The sequence below is a fragment of the Pongo pygmaeus genome, chromosome 1 (genome assembly GCF_028885625.2).
Source record: "Pongo pygmaeus isolate AG05252 chromosome 1, NHGRI_mPonPyg2-v2.0_pri, whole genome shotgun sequence".
In the NCBI taxonomy this organism is placed as follows: domain Eukaryota; kingdom Metazoa; phylum Chordata; class Mammalia; order Primates; family Hominidae; genus Pongo; species Pongo pygmaeus.
The window spans coordinates 46720644-46744245 of NC_072373.2; the positions used below are offsets into that span (position 1 = coordinate 46720644).

Here is a 23602-nt window from a genome sequence, read left to right on the forward strand (position 1 = left end):
AGTGAACATTACAAATAAATTTAATTTTTTTTATTGGAGTCTAGTTTTGCAGCTGACAGTGAATGTCCCAAAACTGAATGACATTTATCTCTTCTCTCATTCTTTATAACCAGAAGAGATGACAGAGTTTGTAGTGATCCATTTTTCATGCAAAAATGATCTTCTCAACTATTTCTTTAGTTTTAAACATATTATACCCACTGTATGAGCATCCTTATTGACAGATATGTACTAATTTCCATTTGATGAATCATTTTCAGGATTCACTTTAGCTTTAGGCTAAAATAAGCATACTGTGTATATATTCATATATAGATAGAAGCTCATTTTAATTTGTAAAACTTTAATATACAGGCTTTTGAGAACATCAAATTAATATCTTTATAATTGTGTTTTGGGATTAGAAGGTATATTATCTGATCAATCAGGGAATAACATTATATATCACCTGTAAGTCTTAGTTGTTAAAATTTTCAGGCCATTTTGAAAGTATGTTAAGACTAAATATTTGAACATTTACTTCTATATTCTGACACATTATTTTTGATAGGCTTTTGATCTCACCTTAACCCAGATCAATTCATTTCTGAAAACCAACAGCTTTTATAACACACTAGAAGCAAAGCTCTGAGCAATATAAAGGCTCTTCCTTTTAGCCTACCATAGAATATCAAGAAGCAGTGTGATTTCTTTTTGCTAGGATGTGTTCTGTACAAATTAAACACATTACTTTAGCTTTTAGTTATTGAGCTAAACAAAAATAAATCAGACTTTAATCTTTTTCACTTGAGATGGAGGTTTTTTTTAACTTTAACAAAGTATAGTATTTTTTAACTGACATTTAAAACATTAACCATAAAAAGGCAGTACAACTATGTTAAACACTTGAAGGCCTACCCATATTACCTTTGCTTTTTAGCTTAACATTTTATCATGCATCACCGGCAGGCATTTTTACTGAAGTCTTTGTTATCACTAAAACAAAACAAAATTTCATTTATGTATTTATTTTAGAGCTGGGTTCGTGCTCTGTTGCCCAAGCGGGAGTGCAGTGGCACAATCATAGCTCACTGTAAACTTGAACCCCTGGGCTTAAGTCATCCTCCTGCCTTAGCCTCCTGAGTAGGTAGGACTACAGGTTTGCACCACTATGCCTAATTTTTACATTTTTTGGTAGAGACAGGTAGAGACTGGTCTCAAACTGCTAGCTTCAAGTGATCCTCCTGGCGCTGCAGCCCAAAGTGCTGAGATTATAGGCATGAGCCACTGTGCCTGGCCCTCATTTTTATTCTAAACTAAAAGCAATCTATAATGATAAGTTCCAACAGCACAAATTTGAAATGTTAAAAAAGCCTCTTTTTTCCTTATTATTGTGATATTATTTAAAATCTGCATATGTAAAATTCAACACAACGTTATTAGGTTGGCGCAAACGTAATTGTGTTTTTTGTCATATGTATATGTAGGTAATGGCAAAATTACAGCTTTTGCCACATATATATGTATTTTTTTTTTTTTTTAGTAATGGCAAAAGCTGCAATTACATTTGCACCAACCTAATACATGTTTTTGTTCTAGTTTTTTACTCATTGAAGCTTGGGTATCTTTCCATATTTAGAACATCTAGATATTTTTTATTATAGCTGAGTGATTTTTATTGTTGGTTATAGATATACCAACATTTATTTAGCTTTTTCTCTACTGATAGATGCTTACATTTTAACTTGAAGGAATTTTGCAGTGAATTTCCTTTTGCCTATATCGAGGTGGTTGTGAGTGGTAATAGATGTTTGTAAGTTCCTATCAGAAAATTGCTGGGTGACGGCCAGGCGCAGTGGCTCACGCCTGTAATCCCAGCACTTTGGGAGGCTTAGGCAGGTGGATCATTTGAGGTCAGGTGTTCAAGACCAGCCTGGCCAACATGGTGAAACCCCGTCTCTACTAAAAATACAAAAATTAGCCAGGCATGGTGGTACAGCTGCTTGGGAGACTGAGGCAGGAGAATTGCTTGAACCCGGGATGTTCAGTTCTTGCTTGCAGTGAGTGAAGACCATGCCATTGTGCTCCAGCCTGGGTGACAGCGTGAGACTCCATCTCAAAAAATAATAATAATAAAATAAAATAAAAATAAAATTGCTGGGTCACAAGGCATGCACTGTTAATCTGATAGGTAAAAACAATGAGAGTTTGTATATTTCTTGAATTTTGAGTGAAGTTGGGCGCCAGTCTTACGATTGGCCATTTTTCCCTTTTGGCTGTTGATACAATTTGCCCATTTTTCTGTAAGTTATTATTTTGTCTTATTGATTGTTATGAACTCTTTATAAATCTAGCACTTTTAAATGCTATATAATATTCAGTGTTATTGTAATACCATAATAATCGTACATTCCTAATGTAATGCTGCAGTTAATTTCATTCATGTATTTTGTTTTTTCTTCCTTTATTTTTTATTTTATATTTATTTATTTATTTATTTATTTTTGAGACGGAGTCTGACTCTGTCGCCCAGGCTGGAGTGCAAAGGCATGATCTCAGCTCACTGCGACCTCCACCTCCTGGGCTCAAGCGATTCTCCTGCCTCAGACTCCTGAGTAGCTGGGACTACAGGCATGTGTCACCACACCCGGCTAATTTTTTTTGTATTTTTAGTAGAGACAGGGTTTTACCATGTTGGCCAGGCTGGTCTCCTGACCTCAGGTGATCTGCTTGCCTCAGACTCCCAGAGTGCTGGGATTACTGGTGTGATCCAGTGAGCCTGGCCATTCAACGCTGGTTGAATTGTTTTCTTTCTTTCTTTCTTTCTTTCTTTTTTTTTTTTTTTTTTGAGACGGAGTCTCGCTCTGTCACCCAGGCTAGAGTGCGGTGGCGCGATCTCAGCTCACTGCAAACTCCGCCTCCTGGGTTCACACCATTTTCCTGCCTCAGCTTCCCGAGTAGCTGGGACTACAGCCGCGTGCCACCATGCCCGGCTAATTTTTTGTGTTAGCCAGGATGGTCTTGATCTCCTGACCTCATGATCCTCCCAAAGTGATGTGATTACAGGTGTGAGCCACTGCACCGGGCCGGTTGAATTGTTTTCTTAGGATAAACTTGGTATAAAATTGAGTTTAAAGGCTGTGAATTTCCTCATTAATATATTCATACAATCTGAAATAATACATTTATTATTTAATAAATATTTAATGTATTTTGGATTATATTTAAAACAAACAAGGATGTAAAATTACCTATAACCCTACCACTAAGGACAACCACCGTTGTGAGCCTTTTTGCTCTAGATAGCTTTCCAGTGTTTTATTTTTCTACTGTAAAGCCTGTTCCACCCCCCTGACCCCTTAACATATATAGGGAAAATCTTCCCACATTAGTAAATAGAGATCTAGGCTGGGTGTGGTGGCTCATTCCTGTAATCCCAGCACTTTGGGAGGCCGAGGCAGGCGGATCATCTGAGGTCAGGAGTTTGAGACCAGCCTGACCAACATGGTGAAACCCCATCTCTACTAAAAATACAAAATTAGCTGGGCGTGGTGGCGCATGCCTGTAATGCCAGCTACTCGGGAGGCTCAGGCAGGAGAATCGCTTGAACCCGGGAGGCGGAGGCTGCAGCGAGCTGAGGTCACATCATTGTGCTCCAGCGTGGGTGACAGAGCGAAACTCTGTCTCCAAAAAGTGAATAAATAAGTAAATAAATAAATAAATAAAAGATCTATACTACAGGGTACATTTTTCCTTTTTTGCTTTTTTCGTTGTATTAAAATATTAAAATGTACATAAAATTAAATTTTTGCCTTTGTAACCATTTTTAAGGATACAGTTCAGTGGCATTGGGTACATTTACATTGCTGTACAACCATCACCATTGTCTACCTCCAGACCCTTTCATCATTATCCCAGACTGAAACCTATTAACACATTTTTATACCTTTAGCTGTTCTCTTGTTGTAGACATTCATTTCCAGTTTTCTCCCTTTGTAGGTAACAATTCATACATATATATGTGTGTGTGTATATATATATGTATTTTTTTAATTGTCTGATTACTTCCTCATGATGGCAGTTCTTCCATGATAGGAAAATTCTCTAGAGAACAGTTGTCTATACGAGTATACGTATTAAGGACAATTTTTTTTTTTTTTTTTTGAGATGAAGTCTTGCTCTGTTGCCCAGGTTGGAGTGCAATGGCATGATCTCGGCTCACTGCAACCTCTCCCTCTTGTGTTCAAGCGATTCTCCTGTCTCAGCCTCCTGAGTAGCTGGGACTACAGGCACCTGCCACCCCACCTGGCTAATTTTTGTAGTTTTAGTAGAGACAGGGTTTCACCATGTTGGTCAGGCTGGTCTTGAACTCCTGACCTCAGGTGATCCACCCTCCTCGGCCTCCCAAAGTGCTAGGATTACAGGTTGAGCCACCTTGCCCGGCCAAGGATGACTTTTAAAATTGGATTTGGATGTCAGTTTTTCTCCCCCTGACACCACTGTAGAATTTACCCTCAATTTAATAAGAAAAGTTATTTAATAAGAAAAGTGTGGGCCAGGCTCAGTGGCTCACACTTGTAATCTCAGCACTTTGGGAGGCCAAGGTGGGAGGATCATTGGAGCCGTAGAGTTCAAGATTGATCTGGGCAATACATGTACCTACACCTCGTCTCTAACAAAAACCTTAAACAATTAGCTGAGTGTGGTGGTGTTCACCTGTGGTCCCAGATACTTGGGAGGCAGAGGTTTCCACGAGCTGTGATCACACCACTGCACTTAAAAGTCTGGGCAACAGAGTGAAACCTTATCTCAAAAAAAAAAAAAAATTAAAAGTTAATGTGACTGGAAGGTTAAATTTGTTTTTTAAAGTTATAGATATATAGCTGTTATATAAAAAATGAGATACTTCTATGGTAATACAGAAGTCAAAGTGTCTTTTGCCTAAATGAGTGTTTTTTTTTTTTATAGGCTCAGTGACATTGCTCAGTGGGAAGGCTTGTGGGGAGAGGTGTATATGTGATGTATCATTTATTTGGGAAAGGGTATTCATACATATTTTGCTGCTCTCATGGACAAAAGGTTGAGAAACCACTACTCTGTGTTCTATTTTGTTTGATTGGTTAGAAAAAGATTTACCTAACCTGGGTTTTAATTTTAAAACAAATTTTTAAATGTCAAATGGTTATAAGTTATTCTAATAAGAGCCTTTGCTTTCTCCTAGGATTGGCAGCCGCCATTTGCATGTGATGTTGATAAACTTCATTTTACGCCACGTATCCAGAGACTGAATGAATTGGAGGTAATGTCTTCACTATTGTTCTGTTTGCCTGTATTCCAGGGGGACTGTCTTTGAAATTATTACGATATATTAAAATTGTTACAGAATCACCATTGTAAATCTGTTTTTAGATTTGTATTTGAGCAAATAAGAACATTTCTTTCTGTAGAGAACAGGTCTTTAAAATATCGAATTGGCTAGGCATGGTGGCTCACACTTGTAATCTCAGCACTTTGGGAGGCTGGGGCAGGAGGGTTGGCCAGGGCAACATAGCGAGACCCTGTCTCTGCTAAAACATAATTTAAAAAATTAGCCAGGTGTGATGGTGTGTGCCTGTAGTTCCAGCTACTCAGGAGGCTGAGGTGGGTGGATTGCTTCAGCCTGGGAGGTCAAGACTATAGTGAGCCATGGTTGTGCCACTGCACTCTGCACTCCAGCCTGGGCAACAGAGCAAGACCCTATATTTTATATATATATATTTACATATGTGAAGATACACACACACAGAATTGTATTTTTTTTTTGTAGGGATGAGGTCTCTGTATGTTGCCCAGGCTGGTCTCAAACTCCTGGGCTGAAGCGATCCTCCTGCCTCTGCCTCCCAAAGCTGGGCATATAAAAGCTTATTTACTTGCCATATAATTTTAAACAGTAATATGGAATTGTGCTTACGGTACTACTTAAGTTCCTTTCAGAGTGCCTACTTACGTCACAGGAAGGTTTACTGAGTGTTTAATTCCTTGTCTGTCACGTGGTAGGGGCTGAATTAAATTTTTTTTAACAGTCAATTAAAATTTTTACTTTTTTTGTTATGGAGTCCCGCTCTGTCGCCCAGGCTGGAGTGCAGCAGCATTATCCTGGTTCACTGCAACCTCTGCGTCCTGGGTTCAAGTGATTCTCCTGCCTCAGCCTCCCAAGTAGCTGGGATTACAGGTGTGTGCCACCAAGCCTGGCTAATTTTGGTATTTTTAGTAGAGATGGGGTTTCACCATTTTGGCCAGGCTGGTCTTGAAATCCTGACCTCAGGTGATGCGACTGCCTCGGCCTCCGAGAGTGTTGGGATTACAGGCATGAGCCACCATGCCCAGCCTGAATTAAATTTTTGTTGAGTTAATGTATGTGTGTGTATATATAATATATATATTATTTTTTTATATATAATATAAATTTTATATATAATATAAATTTTTTTATATATTATATATATATATATATATATATATTTTTTTTTTTTTTGAGACAGAGTCTTGTTCTGTCGCCAAGGCTGGAGTGCAGTGGCACAATCTCAGCTCACTGCAACCTCTGCCTCTTAGGTTCAAGTGATTCTCCTGCCTTGGCCTCCTGAGTAGTTGGGATTACAGACGTGTACTACCACATCCAGCTAATTTTTGTATTTTTAGTAGAGATGGGGTTTCACCATGTTGGCCAGGCTGGTCTCAAACTCCTGGCCTCAAGTGATCTGCCCATTTTGGCCTCCCAAAGTGCTGGGATTACAGGTGTGAGCTACCACCTGTATAATTTTTTTTTTTTTTAATTTTTCTGTTTTATTGAGACGGAGTCTTGCACTGTCACCTGGGCTGGAGTGCAGTGGCATGATCTTGGCTCACTGCAACCTCCGCCTCCCAGGTTCAGGTGATTTTCCTGCCTCAGCCTCCTGAGTAGCTGGGATTACAGGCCCCTGCCACTACGCCCAGCTAATTTTTTGTATTTTAGTAGAGACGGAATTTCACCATGTCTCCCAGGCTGGTCTCGAACTCCTGACGACCTCGTGATTCACCCGTCTCGCCCTCCCAAAGTGCTGGGATTACAGCCATGAGCCACCGCTCAGCCGTATAATTATTATTATTTTGAGACGGAGTCTTACTGTCTCATCCAGGCTGGAGTACAGTGGTGTGATCTCAGCTTACTGCAACCTCTGCCTCCTGAGTTCAAGAAATTCTCCTGCCTCAGCCTCCTGAGTAGCTGAGATTCCAGGCATGTGCCACCACACTCGGCTGATTTTTGTTAGTAGAGATGGGGGTTTCATCATGTTGGCCAGGCTGGTCTCGAACTCCCGACCTTGTGATTCGCTCGCCTCAGCCTCCCAAAGTGCTGGGATTACAGACATGAGCCACCGTGCCCGGCCGGCCATGTATAATTATTTAACCAGCTTTATTTTGTGTATTTTTGGCTGTTTCTCATTGAATTTAGAAAGTGGTATTATATGATTTTGCTGAAAGAGCATTAAATTAAAAAATTTTTTAAGTGGTATTGTACTTAAATATTCTGTGAAAGAAAATATCACATGGGCAGATAATAGGAGCTTTAAAATAAGCTAAATGAGATGAAAACTCAATTCTTTGTCTTTTAGGCCCAAACTCGTGTAAAATTGAATTTCTTGGACCAGATTGCAAAGTACTGGGAGTTACAGGGAAGTACTCTGAAAATTCCACATGTGGAGAGGAAGATCTTGGACTTATTTCAGCTTAATAAGGTAAAGGGCTAATGACCATCTTACTTATTTTATAATCTTACTAACAGAATGAATTTGATCTTCTTTGCCTTAAAAAGGAACTTATTGCTCAGCCAGGTGGTTCACGCCTGTACTCTCAGCACTTTGGGAGGTCAAGGGAGGAGGATTGCTTGAGACCAGCCTGGGTAACATAAGGAAACCCTGTCTTTACAAAAAATTTGGAAATTAGGCAGGCATGGTGGCATGTGCCTGTAGTACCAGCTCTTTGGGTGGCTAAGGAGGGAGGATCACTTGAGCCCAGGAGGTGGAGGCTGCAGTGAGCTGTGATTGCGCCACTGCACTCCAGCCTGGGTAACTGAGCGAGACCCTGTCTCAAAAAAGAAAGAACAAATAAACTTATTTTTTGAGATGTGTGAAATGAGATTCTCAAGTCAGTTGAGTGATGAGGATCATCAGGTCTTGAAGCCTTGTGGAATATTTTGCTGCCACCTGTTTTTCTCATTTTCACACTTTACAAAAATTCTGCAAGCTATTTCTTTTTGTTACAGATAAGGAAACTGAGGCTCAGGGTGATTAAAAAAGCTAAAAAAAGCTGAGCCATGGCCGGGCGTGGTGGCTCATGCCTGTACTCCCAGCATTTTGGGAGGTCGAGGTCGGTGGATCACCTGAGGTCAGGAGTTCGAGACCAGCCTGACCAACATGTTGAAACCCCGTCTCTACTAAAAATACAAAATTAGCTGGGTGTTGGTGGCACATGCCTGTAATCCCAGCTACTCAGGAGGCCGAGGCAGGAAAATGGCCTCAATCCAGGAGGCGGAGGTTGCAGTGAGCTGAGATTGTGCCATTGCACTGCAGGCTGGGCAACAAGAGAGAAACTCCGTCTCAGAAAAAAAAAAAAAAGAAACTGAGCCATAATTCAATACCAGGCCCATTTGATTCTGAAATTTACATTCTTTCCATCAAACATGCTGGCATGCATCCTAGTCTTTAGTTTTTGGAGACTTATTTAAGAGCCCAGAGTAAGACCAAGTATTACAGTCCCTTCTTTGGTAGAGATTTAGTTTTAGGTAACCTGGTTCTTTCCACATGATTGCTTTGGGGGTGTGAAAACTAGCTTAGAGGGGACAAAATGTTTATGGACCATGTTGTCAAGAGAGATGTTTAAAATTTCTAACTTCAAATTAATAGTGTGTATATATGTGTGTGTGTGTATATATATATGTATATGTATATATATATATTTGATTGGCAAAACATGTTTTTAAAAGATAACCATAGCCAAGAACATTTTCCCCTTGGAGTCATACTTAGATGTGATTAGAAGTGACTTCCGTATAGTTGTCTCTAATTTTGCTGTTTTAACAGTTAGTTGCAGAAGAAGGTGGATTTGCAGTTGTTTGCAAGGATAGAAAATGGACCAAAATTGCTACCAAGATGGGGTTTGCTCCTGGCAAAGCAGTGGGCTCACATATCAGAGGGCATTATGAACGAATCCTCAACCCCTATAACTTATTCCTGTCTGGAGACAGCCTAAGGGTAAGTGTGGGGGCTAGCCTTAACCTGTTTTATCTTACTACTTATTGGTACATTGTCTTTTCAGGGAAATGAAAAAGCCTTGATTGTGTTTGGAAGACCTTGTTTTAGAAGACCTTGTTTTGGCGGGGTGCGGTGGCTCACTCCTGTAATCCCAACACTTTGGGAGGCCAAGGCAGGTGAATCACCTGAGGACAGGAGTTTGAGACCAGCCTGGCCAACATGGCAAAACCTCGTCTCTACTAAAAATACAAAAATTAGCTGGGCATGGTGGCGTGTGCCTGTAATCCCAGCTACTAGGGAGGCTGAGACAGGAGAACCGCTTGAACCCAGAAGGTGGAGGTTACAGTGAGCCGAGATCGTGCCACTTCACTCAAGCCTGGGCAAAGAGCGAGACTCTGAGACTCCATCTGAAAAAAAAAAAAAAAAAAAGAAGACCTTGTTTTGTGTTTTTTTCCGCTAGTGTTTTTGTTCTGCTTTGAGAGCAGCTATACTTAGAAGTTTGTTTCTGGAATGAGTAAGATTGTGGAGGAAATTAATTTTTTTACTGTCCAAAGCTGAGGAGTTGATTATTATCTACTTGTTACAACTTTGCATTCTCTTTAAATTTAAAGTAGCTAAAGTATTCCTGGCTGTCATATGAAGGTATAAGCTGTGAAATAACTTGCCTACCTATTCTCTTTTGCCAGCTGAGATTTTTGAGGAGATTGTCAGAATGTTGATATGGTAAAAGGGGATTTTATAATGCTACATAGCTAATGGGTTCCTCTTCTAGTAATTCCTATGTAGCCATGTTCATTTCTGACAAAATGGTATTTGTGAAATTATTCACTTAAAAACTTTTAGGTAAAACAGTACTGTAAAAGCTTCCCATTTATTTCCAGGCCTTGGTAGAAAGAAGAAGGGTGTCATTATCCATTCACACCCTTTGAGTTATTTTAGGACTACAGCAGTGAGCCCTATAACTTTAAGAATTGTTTTCTGTGCTGTAGAGAGGTAGGAAGAGAATAACATAATTTTTGAGGGGTAAATCACTAAACAAAGTCTCGTCCTAATACTATACACACACAAACACACCATCTGTAATGCTTAAATCCAGTAGATTTTGTTTTTCTTCCCTCTCTCCCTTATTGATTCCAGGTGAACACTTTTTAGCCTAGAAGAAAGTAACCAATCTGACATTCAAAAAAATTTTTTTTTTTAATACATTATGTGAATGTTTAGTGAGCCCATGGATGAAATTGTTTAGAATGTTGAATGTGAGCTGGGCACGATGGCTCACACCTATAATCCCAGCACTTTGGGAGGCCAAGGTGGGCGGATCATGAGGTCAAGAGAAGGAGACCATCCTGGCCAACATGGTGAAACCCTGTCTCCACTAAAAATACATAAATTAGCTGGGTGTGGTGGTGCGTGCCTGTAGTCCCAGCTACTTGGGAGGCTGGGGCAGGAGAATCACTTGAACCCAGGAGGCGGAGGTTGCAGTGAGGTGAGATTGTGCCACTGCACTCCAGCCTGGGTGACAGAGCAAGACCCCGTCTCAAAAAAAAAATAAATAAACAAAAACTTAAAAAAATAAAAAATAGGCTGGGTGCGGTGGCTCATGCCTATAATCCCAGCACTTTGGGAGGCCGAGGCAGGTGGATCCCCAGAGGTCAGGAGTTTGAGATCAGGCTGGCCAACATGGCAAAACCCCGCCTTTACTAAAAATACAAAAAAAAAAAAAAAAAAAAATTAGCTGGATGTGGTGGTAGGCGCTTGTAATCTCAAGCTACTTGGGAGGCTGAGGCAGGAGAATTGCTTGAACCCGGGAGGCAGAGGTTGCAATGAGCCGAGATCGTGCCATTGCAAACCAGCCTGGGTGACAGAATGAGACTCAGAATGAGACTGTCTCAAAAAATAAATAAACAAACATAAAAAATAAAAAATAGAATGTTGAATGTGGAACCTTTTTGCCTCTTATAGTCAGATCTAGATACAGTTGCCTGTAGTAGATTAATTTTCTCTTCTTGAACTCTTCCTAAGTATGGAAGTTATAGTGAATAAATGGAGAGAGAGTCCCTTTAATGATGCTTTGTGGGTTGTAACATTTTAGAAACATGTCACTTATATACTTAAAAAGACAATGTAGTTTTATGGTTAAAAAGCACTTAAGTATTTATACAATCAAGGGGTCTGAAAGGAATAAGTATTTAAAGGTACCCTTTTGTAAACATTGCATCTACAGTATAGGTAGATATTTGTGAGGGACTTACTCTGTGCCAAGTATGTTTTAGGAAGTGATACACATTCTTTGTAGAAAGTTTAAAAACATAGGAGGAAAGTATGGCAAATATAAAATCACTCCTGATCCTTCCACCTGTTATTTCTCTCACGGCTATTTTTATGCATACATTCACAAATTGGAAGTGTACTCTTTATATACATCATTGCATCTTAGGTTTTTTTACTAATCATATGAGCATTTGCCGTATCATTGAATAGTTTTTGAAAATGCAATTTCTAATGACTGCGGCAATCCGTTTTTTATAGCCAGACTTTATTTTGATGTCTTCTATAGTAGAATGTTTAGGTCAATTCTAGTTTTTTATTATAATACTATGATGAACATTCCTTGTATGTAAATTTTTACAACTATTTCTGATTTTTGAAATAGTTATTAGGGAGAGAAGAATTGAAGAACATATACTTAAGAAAAACAGAGGTGTACAGTAAAGGAATTATTGCAAAAGGGTGAAGTAGGGTGTAAGTTAAATTTTAGGAAGCTTGAGAAAAGTTGATACACTGTTCCAGTGGAACAGAGGCCTCAATCTTGCATCATCATGTTTTCTAAATGTCTTAAGGGATTTCTCTGCCTTTGGGATGATGTGCTTATGGCATGATGATGTTATTAATCACCTGTAAGTCCTAGTTTCTCAAGTAAAGGTTAAAATTAGCATCTGTATGTTAATAACATTAGATATAAAACCATATCGTGTGTATTTTTAATTGCGATTTGGAACAAAATAATAAAGCTCTTCATATTTATTCTAAAAAACTACAGGGCATGATTTTCTTAGATCTGCAAAATCCTTACAGAACCAAGCTGACCATAGATGATGGAACCGTTGAGACTAACTAGTAGGAGATAGGAGCCACGTATATCGCATCTGAATTTGTGATCATCTGCTTAATACAATTTATGTCATTCAGCTTAATTAGTATTTTCCTAATCACTCATACTTTTGTGTCTCAAATAGAAGGTACATTGGATACATAAAGGGGATTAATTTAGATGATGAACAGGTTTTATTCCCCTGTGCATGCTTTCATTAAACATACTCTAAATGCTCAACTGAGGACTTGTTATAGAATAGAAGGCAATGTTCTATACAAATTTTTTTAAAAAACAGAATATTTGTTTCTCTCAATTGTTGGGTGTTTAATTTGTCTCATAATTTTTCTTTTCTTTTTTTTTTTTTGAGACAGAGTCTTGCTCTGTCACCCAGGCTGGAGTGCAGTGGCATGATCTCGGCTCACTGCAACGTATGCCTCCCGGTTCAAGTGATTCTCCTGCCTCAGTCTCCCGAGTAGGTGGGATTACAGGCGTGCATCACCACCTTGGCTAATTTTTGTATTTTTAGTAAGGACGGGGTTTCAGTATGTTGGCCAAGCTGGTTTCAAACTCCTGACCTCAAGTGATCTACCTGCCTTGGCCTCCCAAAGTGCTGGGATTACAGGCTTGAGCCACCGCGCCTGACCAACTTTTTTCAGAATGTAAATGCTTGACTATTAAGAATATAATAGGCCGGGTGGCTGGGCGCAGTGGCTCACGCCTGTAATCTCAGCACTTTGGGAGGCTGAGGCGGGTGGATCATGAGGTCAGGAGATCGAAACCATCCTGGATAACACGGTGAAACCCTATCTCTACTAAAAATACAAAAAAATAGCTGGGTGTGGTGGCAGGTGCCTGTAGTCCCAGCTACTCGGGAGGCTGAGGCAGGAGAATGGCGTGAACCCGGGAGGCGGAGCTTGCAGTGAGCCGAGATGGCGCCACTGCACTGCAGCCTGGGCGACAAAGTGAGACTCTGTCTCAAAAAAAAAAAAAAAAAAAGAATATAATAGGCCGTAGGCTGGGCACGGTGGCTCACACCTGTAATCCCAGCACTTTGGGAGGCTGAGGCGGGCTGATCACCTGAGGTCAGGAGTTAGAGACCAGCCTCAACATGGAGAAACTCCGTCTCTACTAAAAATACAAAATCAGCCAGGCATGGTGGTACATGCCTGTAATCCCAGCTACTCGGGAGGTTGAGGCAGGAGAATTGCTTGAACCTGGGAGGTGGAGGTTGCAGTGAGTCTGGATCGCACCATAGCACTCCAGCCTGGGCAACAAGAGTGAAACTCCGTCTCAAAAAAAAAAAAAAAAAAGAATATAATAGTTAACTTTTCTGGATCAAATCAATATGTAGGTTTAAATAGAATGAGCAGAATATTTAATATTTATAGGGCGCTCTTACCAGTGGTAGATTTATTACTTGTTAACGAGTAATGAGTCAGTTTTTAATAGTATAATATTTCTTAACTATGAGAAATCAATTTTATCATTTTGTTGCTTTGTACTTTATTTTGTTCTTCCCCCAGTCTCTGTATTTCTGCAAATGTGAGGGGGAAAGGGGCGAATCTCATTAGTGAGATTCTATGGTAGTAACTGTGCCCATAGTGTTAGTGCTTCAGGAAGGTTGTTATTTCCATGTATCTCATTCCAGATATAGCTGCTATAACACACCCTAGAGGGTTACTTGTGGAACTTACTTTTACAAAGGTTTTTCGTGATGTTCGTGGGTCCTGTTATGAAAAAGTAGTGCTTACCTGAAATTCATATTAGCTTCGGTGGCAATATTTTGTCGTGTTAATGTTATATTGGCATTAAATACCCTCCTTTAGCCAGCTTAGAATAAAACTAAAAAGAAAAACCAAAGCAAGAAGAGATGCATTTCTGATCAGAACCAAAGTTATTGCTGTGGGCTACCCGTTGATCTTTGCCTTGCGAGTTAGACTCTGTAGGGATATACTGTGGTAAATGGAAACCCTAGTGAGGAAGACTACTTTAGTCAAATGACCTGTTTTCTCAATTCAGGTGATATCTTTGGATAACTTTGCTAGTTGTATCTGAAACTATACAGTTGTAAAATCTAGAAAACATATTGGATTCCTAATTTTTTTTTTATTCCAAACACTTGTTAAAAATGAGGTATTTTTAATATGGAAAATTGTTCTGGGAGCTTATAAGGGGCCTTTCTAACTATGAACCTTCTATTAACTGACAGTCACAAGCACAAATAATTCCAAGTGGTTCATTGGGAATGCCTTGAGACTGCTATGGCCTGTTGTAACCTGATGATGTCAGCAATGAAAAATCAAAGCAACACCACCTGTTAAAAATTTTTTTTAATGTTTTAAACCTGTATAGATGTATGTATGTGGTTGGTAACTGCAGACTTGTCTTTATTTTTATTTAGATTTTTAAAAGTTGTAGGCCTGTTGTCTACATAAATAGTTGTAAAATGTACCTTACAAAAGTCCACTGAAACTCTCTAAGATTAAAAAAGGAGGGAATCCTTTTAGTCCTTGCACACCGGGGAACAAGGTCGTGAAAAAAAGGTCTTGGTGAGGTGCCGCCATTTCATCCGTCCTCGGTCTCTGCGCCTTTTGCAGAGCTTCCAGCAGCACTATGTTGGGCCAGAGCATCCGGAGGTTCACAACCTCTGTGGTCCGTAGGAGCCACTATGAGGAGGGCCCTGGGAAGAATTTGCCATTTTCAGTGGAAAACAAGTGGTCGTTACTAGCTAAGATGTGTTTGTACTTTGGATCTGCATTTGCTACACCCTTCCTTGTAGTAAGACACCAACTGCTTAAATCATAAGGGTGTTTCAGTTCCTCCATTTAACAGATATGAAGAGTATTTTAAGAGGTGCAGCCTCTGGAAGTGGATCAAACTCGAACTCATGTGGCATACTAGATATGTTTGTCAAGAAACTTATGATGTGAAAAAAAAGCAAAAGGAGGGAATTTATCAGCACAGTTGTTATTTCCAGTGTTTGCAGAAGCCAAACCTGACCACAGACACTAAGGACAAGGAGTACAAACCCCATGATATTCCCCAGAGGCAGTCTGTGCAGCCTTCGGAAACGTGCCCCCCAGCCCGACGAGCAAAACGCATGAGAGCAGAGGTAAGAGCCTCATGAGGTTAATTTAGAAGGAATTCTCAAGCCCTAATACCAATGGCTGTCTGGCACTGGATTTCTCTCATGTGTATGCTCTTTGTAGTGTTGAACCTTGTTAATCTCACAAAGGGATGCTGTTTGTATTCTAGCTTTTACACTTGGGTGAATTGTGCCATCAAAGGGGTAAGGAATCGAAGAAGTCTTTCTAAGTTTATGCTGCCTGGACAGACAGCTGCTTGTTACCAGTCAAGACCTTAGAAGAATTGGTGTTCCTGTGTTCCTACTTGGATTGCCCATTACCCTTACAAAGTTGGGCATTGTTTAATGGAGATTAAGGCTAGAAAACATGAAGATTAGGAGTTTTTTTAAACAGAGTGGTTAGAAGACAGTTAAAGCCACTTTTCTCAGACTTTTTTTTTTTTTAGAGACAGAGTCTCGCTGTGTTGCCCAGGCTGGAGTGCAGTGGCGCGATCTTGGCTCACTGCAAACCTCCGCCTCCTAGATTCCAGCAATTCTTCTGCCTCAGCCTCCCAAGTAGGTGGGACTACAGGCATGTGCCACCACGCCCGGCTAATTTGGTTTGTATTTTTAGTAGAGACGGGTTTCACCGTGTTGGCCAGGATGGTCTCGATCTCCTGACCTGGTGATCCACCCATCTTGGCCTCCCAAAGTGCTGGGATTACAGGCGTGAGCCACCTCACCCAGCCGCCTCTTCTTTTTAGAGATGGTCTTGCTCTTTCACCTAGACTGGAGTGCAGTGGCATGATCATAGCTTACTGCAACTTTGAACTCCCAGGCTCAGGTGATAGCTGCCACCTCAGCCTCCCAAGTAGCTGGAACTACAGATGCATGCCATGCATGCCTAGCTAACTAAAAAAAAATTTTAATAAAGACAAGGTCTCACTGTGTTGTCCAGGCTGGAGAAGGATTATTTGCTTTAAGATTTTTCTGCTCTGAGAAGCTTTCCCTGGGAAAGGAAGAAGAAGAGTATTTTTCTAGTGATCTTGTTCCCATACCAGAGGTATGAAGGTTTTGGATTCCTGCCTAGCCTGATGGATCTGTGAGTTTTAGGACTCAGAGATAATATATAGGGAACTGTTTAGAGCTGGGAAACCTCATTGCATTAATCATACTAAATCAGTAACTGGTTTTCAATAATTATCAAAAATGAAAAAAATCAGCCATTTTGTTTTCTGAAGAAATAGATAAATAAGAGAATAGTTTTTCACTTTGGTAAGTTGGAGATAGGAAAAAAATTTAGTGATTCACTTTTTCTGAATGAAGGAGACTGCCCAGAATAGGAAAATATGGTTATTTGAAGCCCATAAGCATGTTTAAAGTAAATTAATCTATGAATCAGTTCTTTCTTGAGCATATTCTTGATCTTATACATGTGTATATAAGAAATGCCCCAGTGCTGTGGATGCCTACATCTGCCTTGATGACACCTGATAGTAATGATATTGCCCATGGAATAAACTCTTTTAGCAGTGGACATCGTTAAAATGTATGAATAAACACAGGCAAAGTGAGAAAGCACAGTTCCACAAATACTTCAGTATTACCACAAAAATGGTTTTATTTGCTTTACCAATAAGTATCAGCACTTTAAGAAATAATAGAAATTGAGATTGGCTTCTCTACCCTCAATGAGGAAGGAGCCCTTAATAGTTTAGTGATGTTAGAAGTGTAGTTTATAATAATAGTTTATTAAAATAATTTATGGAAAATTATTGTGGAAGCAAAATTTTCTATAAATACTGACAGACCTTGGAAGAGGTCAGCAAACTCTTAGATGCTAATGGAATTATGACATTTATATAACTACTTAGGATTTGGCTTAGTGCGATGATTGAATAAAGCATAAAGCAAATAGATAAGAACCAAGAACCTTCTAGGAGGAAAATAAGAGTTGTTCTTCCGAATTTGAATAGAAATACTTCTCTTTGTTTTGAGACAGAGATTGGCTCTTGTTGCCCAGGCTGGAGTATAGTGGTGTGGTCTCGGCTCACTGCAACCTCTGCCCCCTGGGTTCAAGCAATTCTCATGCCTCAGCCTCCTGAGTAGCTGGGACCACAGGTGTGCACAACATCTGGCTAATTTTTGTATTTTTAGTTAGAGATGGAGTTTTACCATGATGGCAGGCTGATCTCAAACTCCTGGCCTCAAGTGATCCACCTGCCTTGGCCCCCCCCAAAATGCTGGGATTACAGGTGTGAGCCACCTCGCCCAGCCACAATTTGTTCTTGATCCTTTGACTTTTCCCTATTTGTTTTTTGTTTTGTTTTTTTTTTTTTTGAGACAGAGTCTTGCTCTGTCACCCAGGCTGGAGTGCAGTGGCACCATCTCAGCTCACTGCAGCCTCCGTCTCCCAGGTTCAAGCGATTCTCCTGCCTCAGCCTCCCAAGTAGCTGGGACTACAGGTGCGTGCCACCATGCCCGGCTACTTTTTGTAATTTTAGTAGAGACAGGGTTTCACTGTTAGCCAGGCTGGTCTTGAACTCCTGACCTTAAGTGATCTGCCTGCCTCGGCCTCCCATAGTGCTGCGATTATAGGTGTGAGCCACTGTGCCTGGCCAACTTTTCCCTATTTTTAAATTTCTCATTCATGCTTTAATAGTAGTTTCAAAGGTGAGCTCTCTTCCTTAGGAAGAGAGAGAAGTATGTTTTGAATGCCCTGTTAATAGAGGCAATTGGTAGGATGTAGTCACCTTGAGATTCCAGTTGGATTTTTAAAGATTATTTCTTCTTAAAGGAAATATTCATGTATATGACAATTTTTTTAAGGCCACGAATATTAAAATAGAGCCTGAGGAGACAACAGAAGCCAGAACTCATAATCTGAGACGTCGAATGGGTTGTCCAACTCCAAAATGTGAAAATGGTAAGAAAATTTATCAATGAATAGGAAAGAATAAGTAAATAAAGTAAAAATAACTATTCATAAGTAAACATTATAAGCTGAAAAAGTCAATAGAAAAAAATTAAAAAGTAAACATTAGAGCAGCCAGTACATAGTAGTTACTGGGTTGGGCTTTGAGAAATAAAATCTTAATATATCAACAATGTCCTTGTTCTCATAATTAACTGACTAGTGAGAGAGAGAAACTGAAACTATATGTATGCATATTAGGAGTGTGGATGAGTTTCTCAGCTGTAGCGAGTTGCTACTTTGAAATTTGATTCAATGCAGTTACTTAAAAGAAGTAATTTGTGAAAAACATAGGTGCCTTTGACCGAATGTTTAATAGATTTATTTCAGGCAAGGCAAACAGACATGCTTCCTAAATCTGAATTGTAGTTAATTGCTTGCTTGGCTGTTACTTGATGTAAGTCACTGAGAGGTGGATTTAAGATTCTTTTAAGAGAAATCTTATATCCTATATAGGAGGCACATACAAATTAAGAAGTTACTAAAATTTGTTCAACCTAGGGATTAATGAGCTAGTGGAAACGCAGCACAATGCAGTGGAAAGTAATAGAGATACAATATAAAGTAATACAGTAATCTTGGCACAACTGCTAACTAGTTATGTAACCTTAGAGATGTTTCTTGATTTACTTTAACATCAGTTTTCTTACCTTTGAAATGGGTTTGTTGTGAAGGATTAAATACTTTATGGAAAGCATTGAACATAATGCCTACCACATGATAGTTCAGTAATTGATAGCCAGTGTTTTCGCCAAACTTCTCAGTCTTCAGAACCAGGAATTTGGAGACCAGGAGGATGACCAGGAAGTCATCTTAGGTCATGGAGAGATAACGTGTTATGTGGAGGAGGTATAGTTGGTGAACTGTTGGTTTCTTGTAGTCATGGCCAAGAGGAATTTGATTTCATTGGTATATGTTATGTCTTGGTCTTAAGAAAACTCTAATTCCTATTTTGAAAGCATACAAACCTGAGGGAGATCTCCAGAAGTAACCTACATCTTGAAATTTAAATGGCACAAGAGTTTGCATTTTATCATAAAGTAATCAGCATTTAAGCCCTTGAATAAAGTATACTGGGTGCTATTGCTATTAAAATGTGAAAACACACATGAAATTATGTTTGTGTACAGTATGTGCTTTGGGAGGGAGACGATGTGTTGAGGAAGTGGAGAAAAGCATCATAAAGAGCTAATTTTGGATTGCCTCCTACAGAGAAAGAAATGAAGAGTAGCATCAAGCAAGAACCTATTGAGAGGAAAGATTATATTGTAGAAAATGAGAAGGAAAAGCCCAAGAGTCGATCCAAAAAAGCCACCAATGCTGTGAGTGACATCTCCCTTTCTCCTTTTTCTTTCCTCTTTTCCCTCTTCCCTTCCTTTCTTTAATCCCCTTTACCCCCAAGTTTAAACTTAAATTTGTGCCTTAAATAAGATTGTTTAACTTAGTGTCTGACAATAAAAATATCTTCTGAAGTCAGTTTATAGTGTTAGTTAATAAATGAGGAAATACATGATCATACTATAAAGATGGTAGTAACATCCGGGGCAGCATTGACTGCCATTTTCTGGAATACATTCAGTTTAGCACTGACTAATAATGAACTGTAATCTAGCTCATTATACATAGAATTGCTCATAAGTCACTAGCTCACTTCTACATGAGCTGAAGGCTAGCTCAAAAATCCAAGTTAGTGTTTTCCAACTTTCCAGCTAGCAAAGGGAAGGAAGGAAATGGAAAGAAGGAACAAAAAAGAGAAAGGAAGAAGGAAGAGGAAGGAAGGAATGAAAAGGAAGTAGAGAAGGAAGGAAGAAAAGGAAAAGGAACAAAGGAAAGCAGTTGGGAGTAGGGAGGAGGACATGGCAGAGTTAGAGGGCTGGGAGCTGTTTATTCTGTGGAAAACTTTTATTAAAAGTAAAGCCTGATGGCATTAGAAAGGATCTGGTTCTTCTCTGCCCCCTTCTGAGAGCCTGAAACGGTGCTTTTTTTTCTTGGAACTAGAAATTATTCTAATTGAATGTTCTCTCCATAAATGTCACCTTCTGCCCCACCCCCTCTCCCCAATACAATCAGAAAACTGACAGAGCTAGATTTTTATTTGCTACAATAAATAGACTGAAACAGACTCCCCATTTAGTTGAATTCTCAGCTTTCTAGTATTGAGTAATGTATCAGTTTGCTGTGGCTGCCATAAGGACCTGCCACAGACTGAGTGGCTTAAACAACAGAAATTTATTTTTTCACAGTTGTGTAGGCTGGGAAATTTGAGATCAAGGTGTTGGCAGGGTTGGTTTCTTCTGAGCCCTCTTTCCTTGGCTGTGGATGGCTGTCTTTCACATGGTCTTTCCTCTGTGCATCTCTTTGTCCTTATAAGGACACCAGTCATATTGATGATTACCTCCGTAAGGACTCATTTCCAAATATAGTCACATTCTGAGGCACTGAGGGTTAGGACTTCAACATGTGAGTTTTTGGGGGAATACAGTGTACCCCATAAAAAGTAATAACTATGCTTTATCACTGGGCATTAGGAGAACTTCTTAACCATGTCCCCTTAATTAGAATTAAAAGTGGTAGTTTATTTGTATTTTTTAAGAGATGGCTGGAGTACAGTGACACAATCATAGCTACTGCTGCCTTGAACTCCTGGGCTCAAGGGATCCTCTTGCCCCAGCCTCTTAAGTAGCTGGGACCACAGATGTGCACCACCATGTCCGGCTAATTTTTCTTTTTTTAATTTCTTGTAGAGGCAGTGTCTTGCCATATTGCCCAGGCTGGTCTCAAACTCCTGGCTTCAAGCAGTCCTGCCAGGGCCCCCAAAAGTGTTGGGATTACAGGCTTAAGCCACCGTGCCAGGCCTAAATTGGTAGTTTAATGTGGTTAACTTTAAAACAGTTTTGTTTTAAATATGGAAAACTTGTATTTTTCTTTCATAAATTCTACTTTTGGTTAGGTTGGTAATGTATTACCTGGTATCTTTTTTTTTTTTTCTCCTGAGACAGGGTCTCTGTCATCCAGGCTAGAGTGCAGTGGTGCAATAAGGGCTCACTCCAACTTTGACCTACCAGGCTCAAGAAATCCTCCTGTCTCAACTCCCCAAGTAGTTGGAACTACAGACATGTGCCACCACTCTTGGCCTATAACCTTAGCATCTTGTTTTGGAACCTACTAAAATCTAGGTCTTTAAATAACTTTAAACACACGACAATTGAGAAAGCTAGGAGATTCCACTTTAGATTTGGTATGCATGAGGTATTGCAAAATATCCTTCATAGAAAGTGAAACATTTTTATTTAAAATATCCTTTATAGAGGTTGAAGCATTTGTAGCAGGATGTAGAGACTAGATTATGTCTCAGATCCATTTCATTTCTAGAATTTTAGAAAATCAAATAATAGCTCATGTTCCTTTGTTTTATTGCTACAGGTGGACCTGTATGTCTGTCTTTTATGTGGCAGTGGCAATGATGAAGACCGGCTACTGTTGTGTGATGGCTGTGATGACAGTTACCATACCTTTTGCTTGATCCCACCTCTCCATGATGTTCCCAAGGGAGACTGGAGGTGTCCTAAGTGTTTGGCTCAGGTAATAATTAATGGTAGAGGTAACACTAGAAAATTTTTTTTAGGGCATTTTTCTTTGCCTTTGAGTTTTATTTATTTTTTATTTTATTTTATTTTTTTTAGATAAGGACTCACTTTGTTGCCCAGGCTGGAGTGCAGTGGCACAAACATGGCTCACTGCAGCTCAACCTCCCTGGCTCAAGCAGTTCTCCCACCTCAGCCCCCCAAGTAGCTGGGACTACAGGCCCACGCCATGATGCCTGGCTAATTTTTGTATATTTTGTACAGAGGGGGTTTCACCATGTTGCCCAGGGCTGGTCTCGAACTCCTGAGCTCAAATAGTCCTCCTACCTCGGCCTTCCAAATTGCTGGGATTACAGGTCTGAGCCACCTCACTTGGCCTGCCTTTGAGTTTTAGATTTGGCAGTCGGCAGTAATGAGGCCCGTGAAGAAAACTGGGATGGACTTGAATAGGAAAGAGGTCTTAGAAGTGAGTTCCACAATGTATGTGGGTAGTTAAGAGGCAGAAGATAATTTGTAATAAGTATCTTATTATTATTTTTTAATTCTTATAAAAAGCATTACATGCTCTTTGCAAGAATTATTAAAACATTGAACAACTTAAAAAGTAGAGCTATGCTTTCACAATGTATACATAACCACTGTTAATGTCTTGGTGTATATTCATCCAGACTTTTTTCTATTTTAAACAAATGGAGCTACATTATATAAGTAATTTTAGTAATCTGCTTTTTTCATTTATAGAGACATTTTCATGTAGCACTGTGATTACTGATGTTTTTAATAGTGCATGCTGTCATTGGTAAAATCTAAAAAGGATCTACCATTATCTTCATGAGGATTTTTTTTTTTTTTTTTTTTGAGACAGGATCTCACTCTATCGCCCAGGCTGGAGTACAGTGGAGTGCAGTGGCGTGATGTCAGCTCACTGCAACCTCTGTCTCCCCAGCTCAAGTGATTCTCCCATCTCAGCCTCCCAAGTAGCTGGGACTACAGGCTTGCACCACCATGCCCAGCTAATTTTTGTATTTTTCAGTAGAGACAGGGTTTTGCCATGTTGTCCATGCTGGTCTCAAACTCCTGAGCTCAGTTGATCCGCCTGCCCCGGCCTCCCAAAGTGCCGGATTACAGGTGTGAGCCACCGCACCCAGCCATTAGGATTATTTTGCATTAATATTATGTAGCAGTCAGTCTATTACCCTTGTTAGGGTTGAATTATAATAGTAAGGAGGTTTATTTTAAGTATAGCATGGATATAAAGGTTTGAGTGCTTTTCCATGTAGCTATGTTACAACATAATGATATCTCCATCAATGGGAGGTTATTAGGCATGGGACAGGGATAAATTATTTAATACCTCATAATAGGGATGACCTTATCAGTGGATCTGGAATATTTAAGTCTATTGGCTCACGAAGATCTAAGGCAGCTTATACTGCCCCTGTTAACTCCCAGTATTAGATTATAATCAAATATTGCTGGCCTGAGAGCCATTCTGTTTCCATCAAGTGGTTTATCTCTATTTTGATCTATTGTATGTTGATTTTATAGTTTTAACTCCCAGGAGGACATTATTACTCTCATTTTCAGTATTGAAAACATTATTTGATTTTGAAGGAAGTCGAATCTTTAGCCTGCCTCTTA

The 23602-nt window shown here is 39.7% G+C and overlaps 2 protein-coding genes across 3 annotated transcripts in view; both read left to right on the forward strand.

Moving 5' to 3' along the window:
- Positions 1-23602, forward strand: part of KDM5B (lysine demethylase 5B) — an 83243-nt gene that overhangs the window by 29092 nt on the left and 30549 nt on the right. For both annotated transcript variants that reach the window (XM_054461948.1, XM_063647146.1), the window contains exons 2-8: positions 5201-5278; positions 7608-7730; positions 9075-9245; positions 15317-15451; positions 18233-18329; positions 19590-19699; positions 21801-21959. In XM_054461948.1, coding sequence (XP_054317923.1) covers positions 5201-5278; positions 7608-7730; positions 9075-9245; positions 15317-15451; positions 18233-18329; positions 19590-19699; positions 21801-21959 — 873 coding nt within the window. The remainder of the gene's footprint in view (positions 1-5200; positions 5279-7607; positions 7731-9074; positions 9246-15316; positions 15452-18232; positions 18330-19589; positions 19700-21800; positions 21960-23602) is intronic.
- LOC129019589 (cytochrome c oxidase subunit 7C, mitochondrial-like) lies at positions 14842-15257 on the forward strand. The gene has a single exon (XM_054462500.2). The coding sequence runs from the start codon at positions 14953-14955 to the stop codon at positions 15142-15144; it is 192 nt and encodes a 63-aa protein (XP_054318475.1). The 5' UTR covers positions 14842-14952; the 3' UTR covers positions 15145-15257.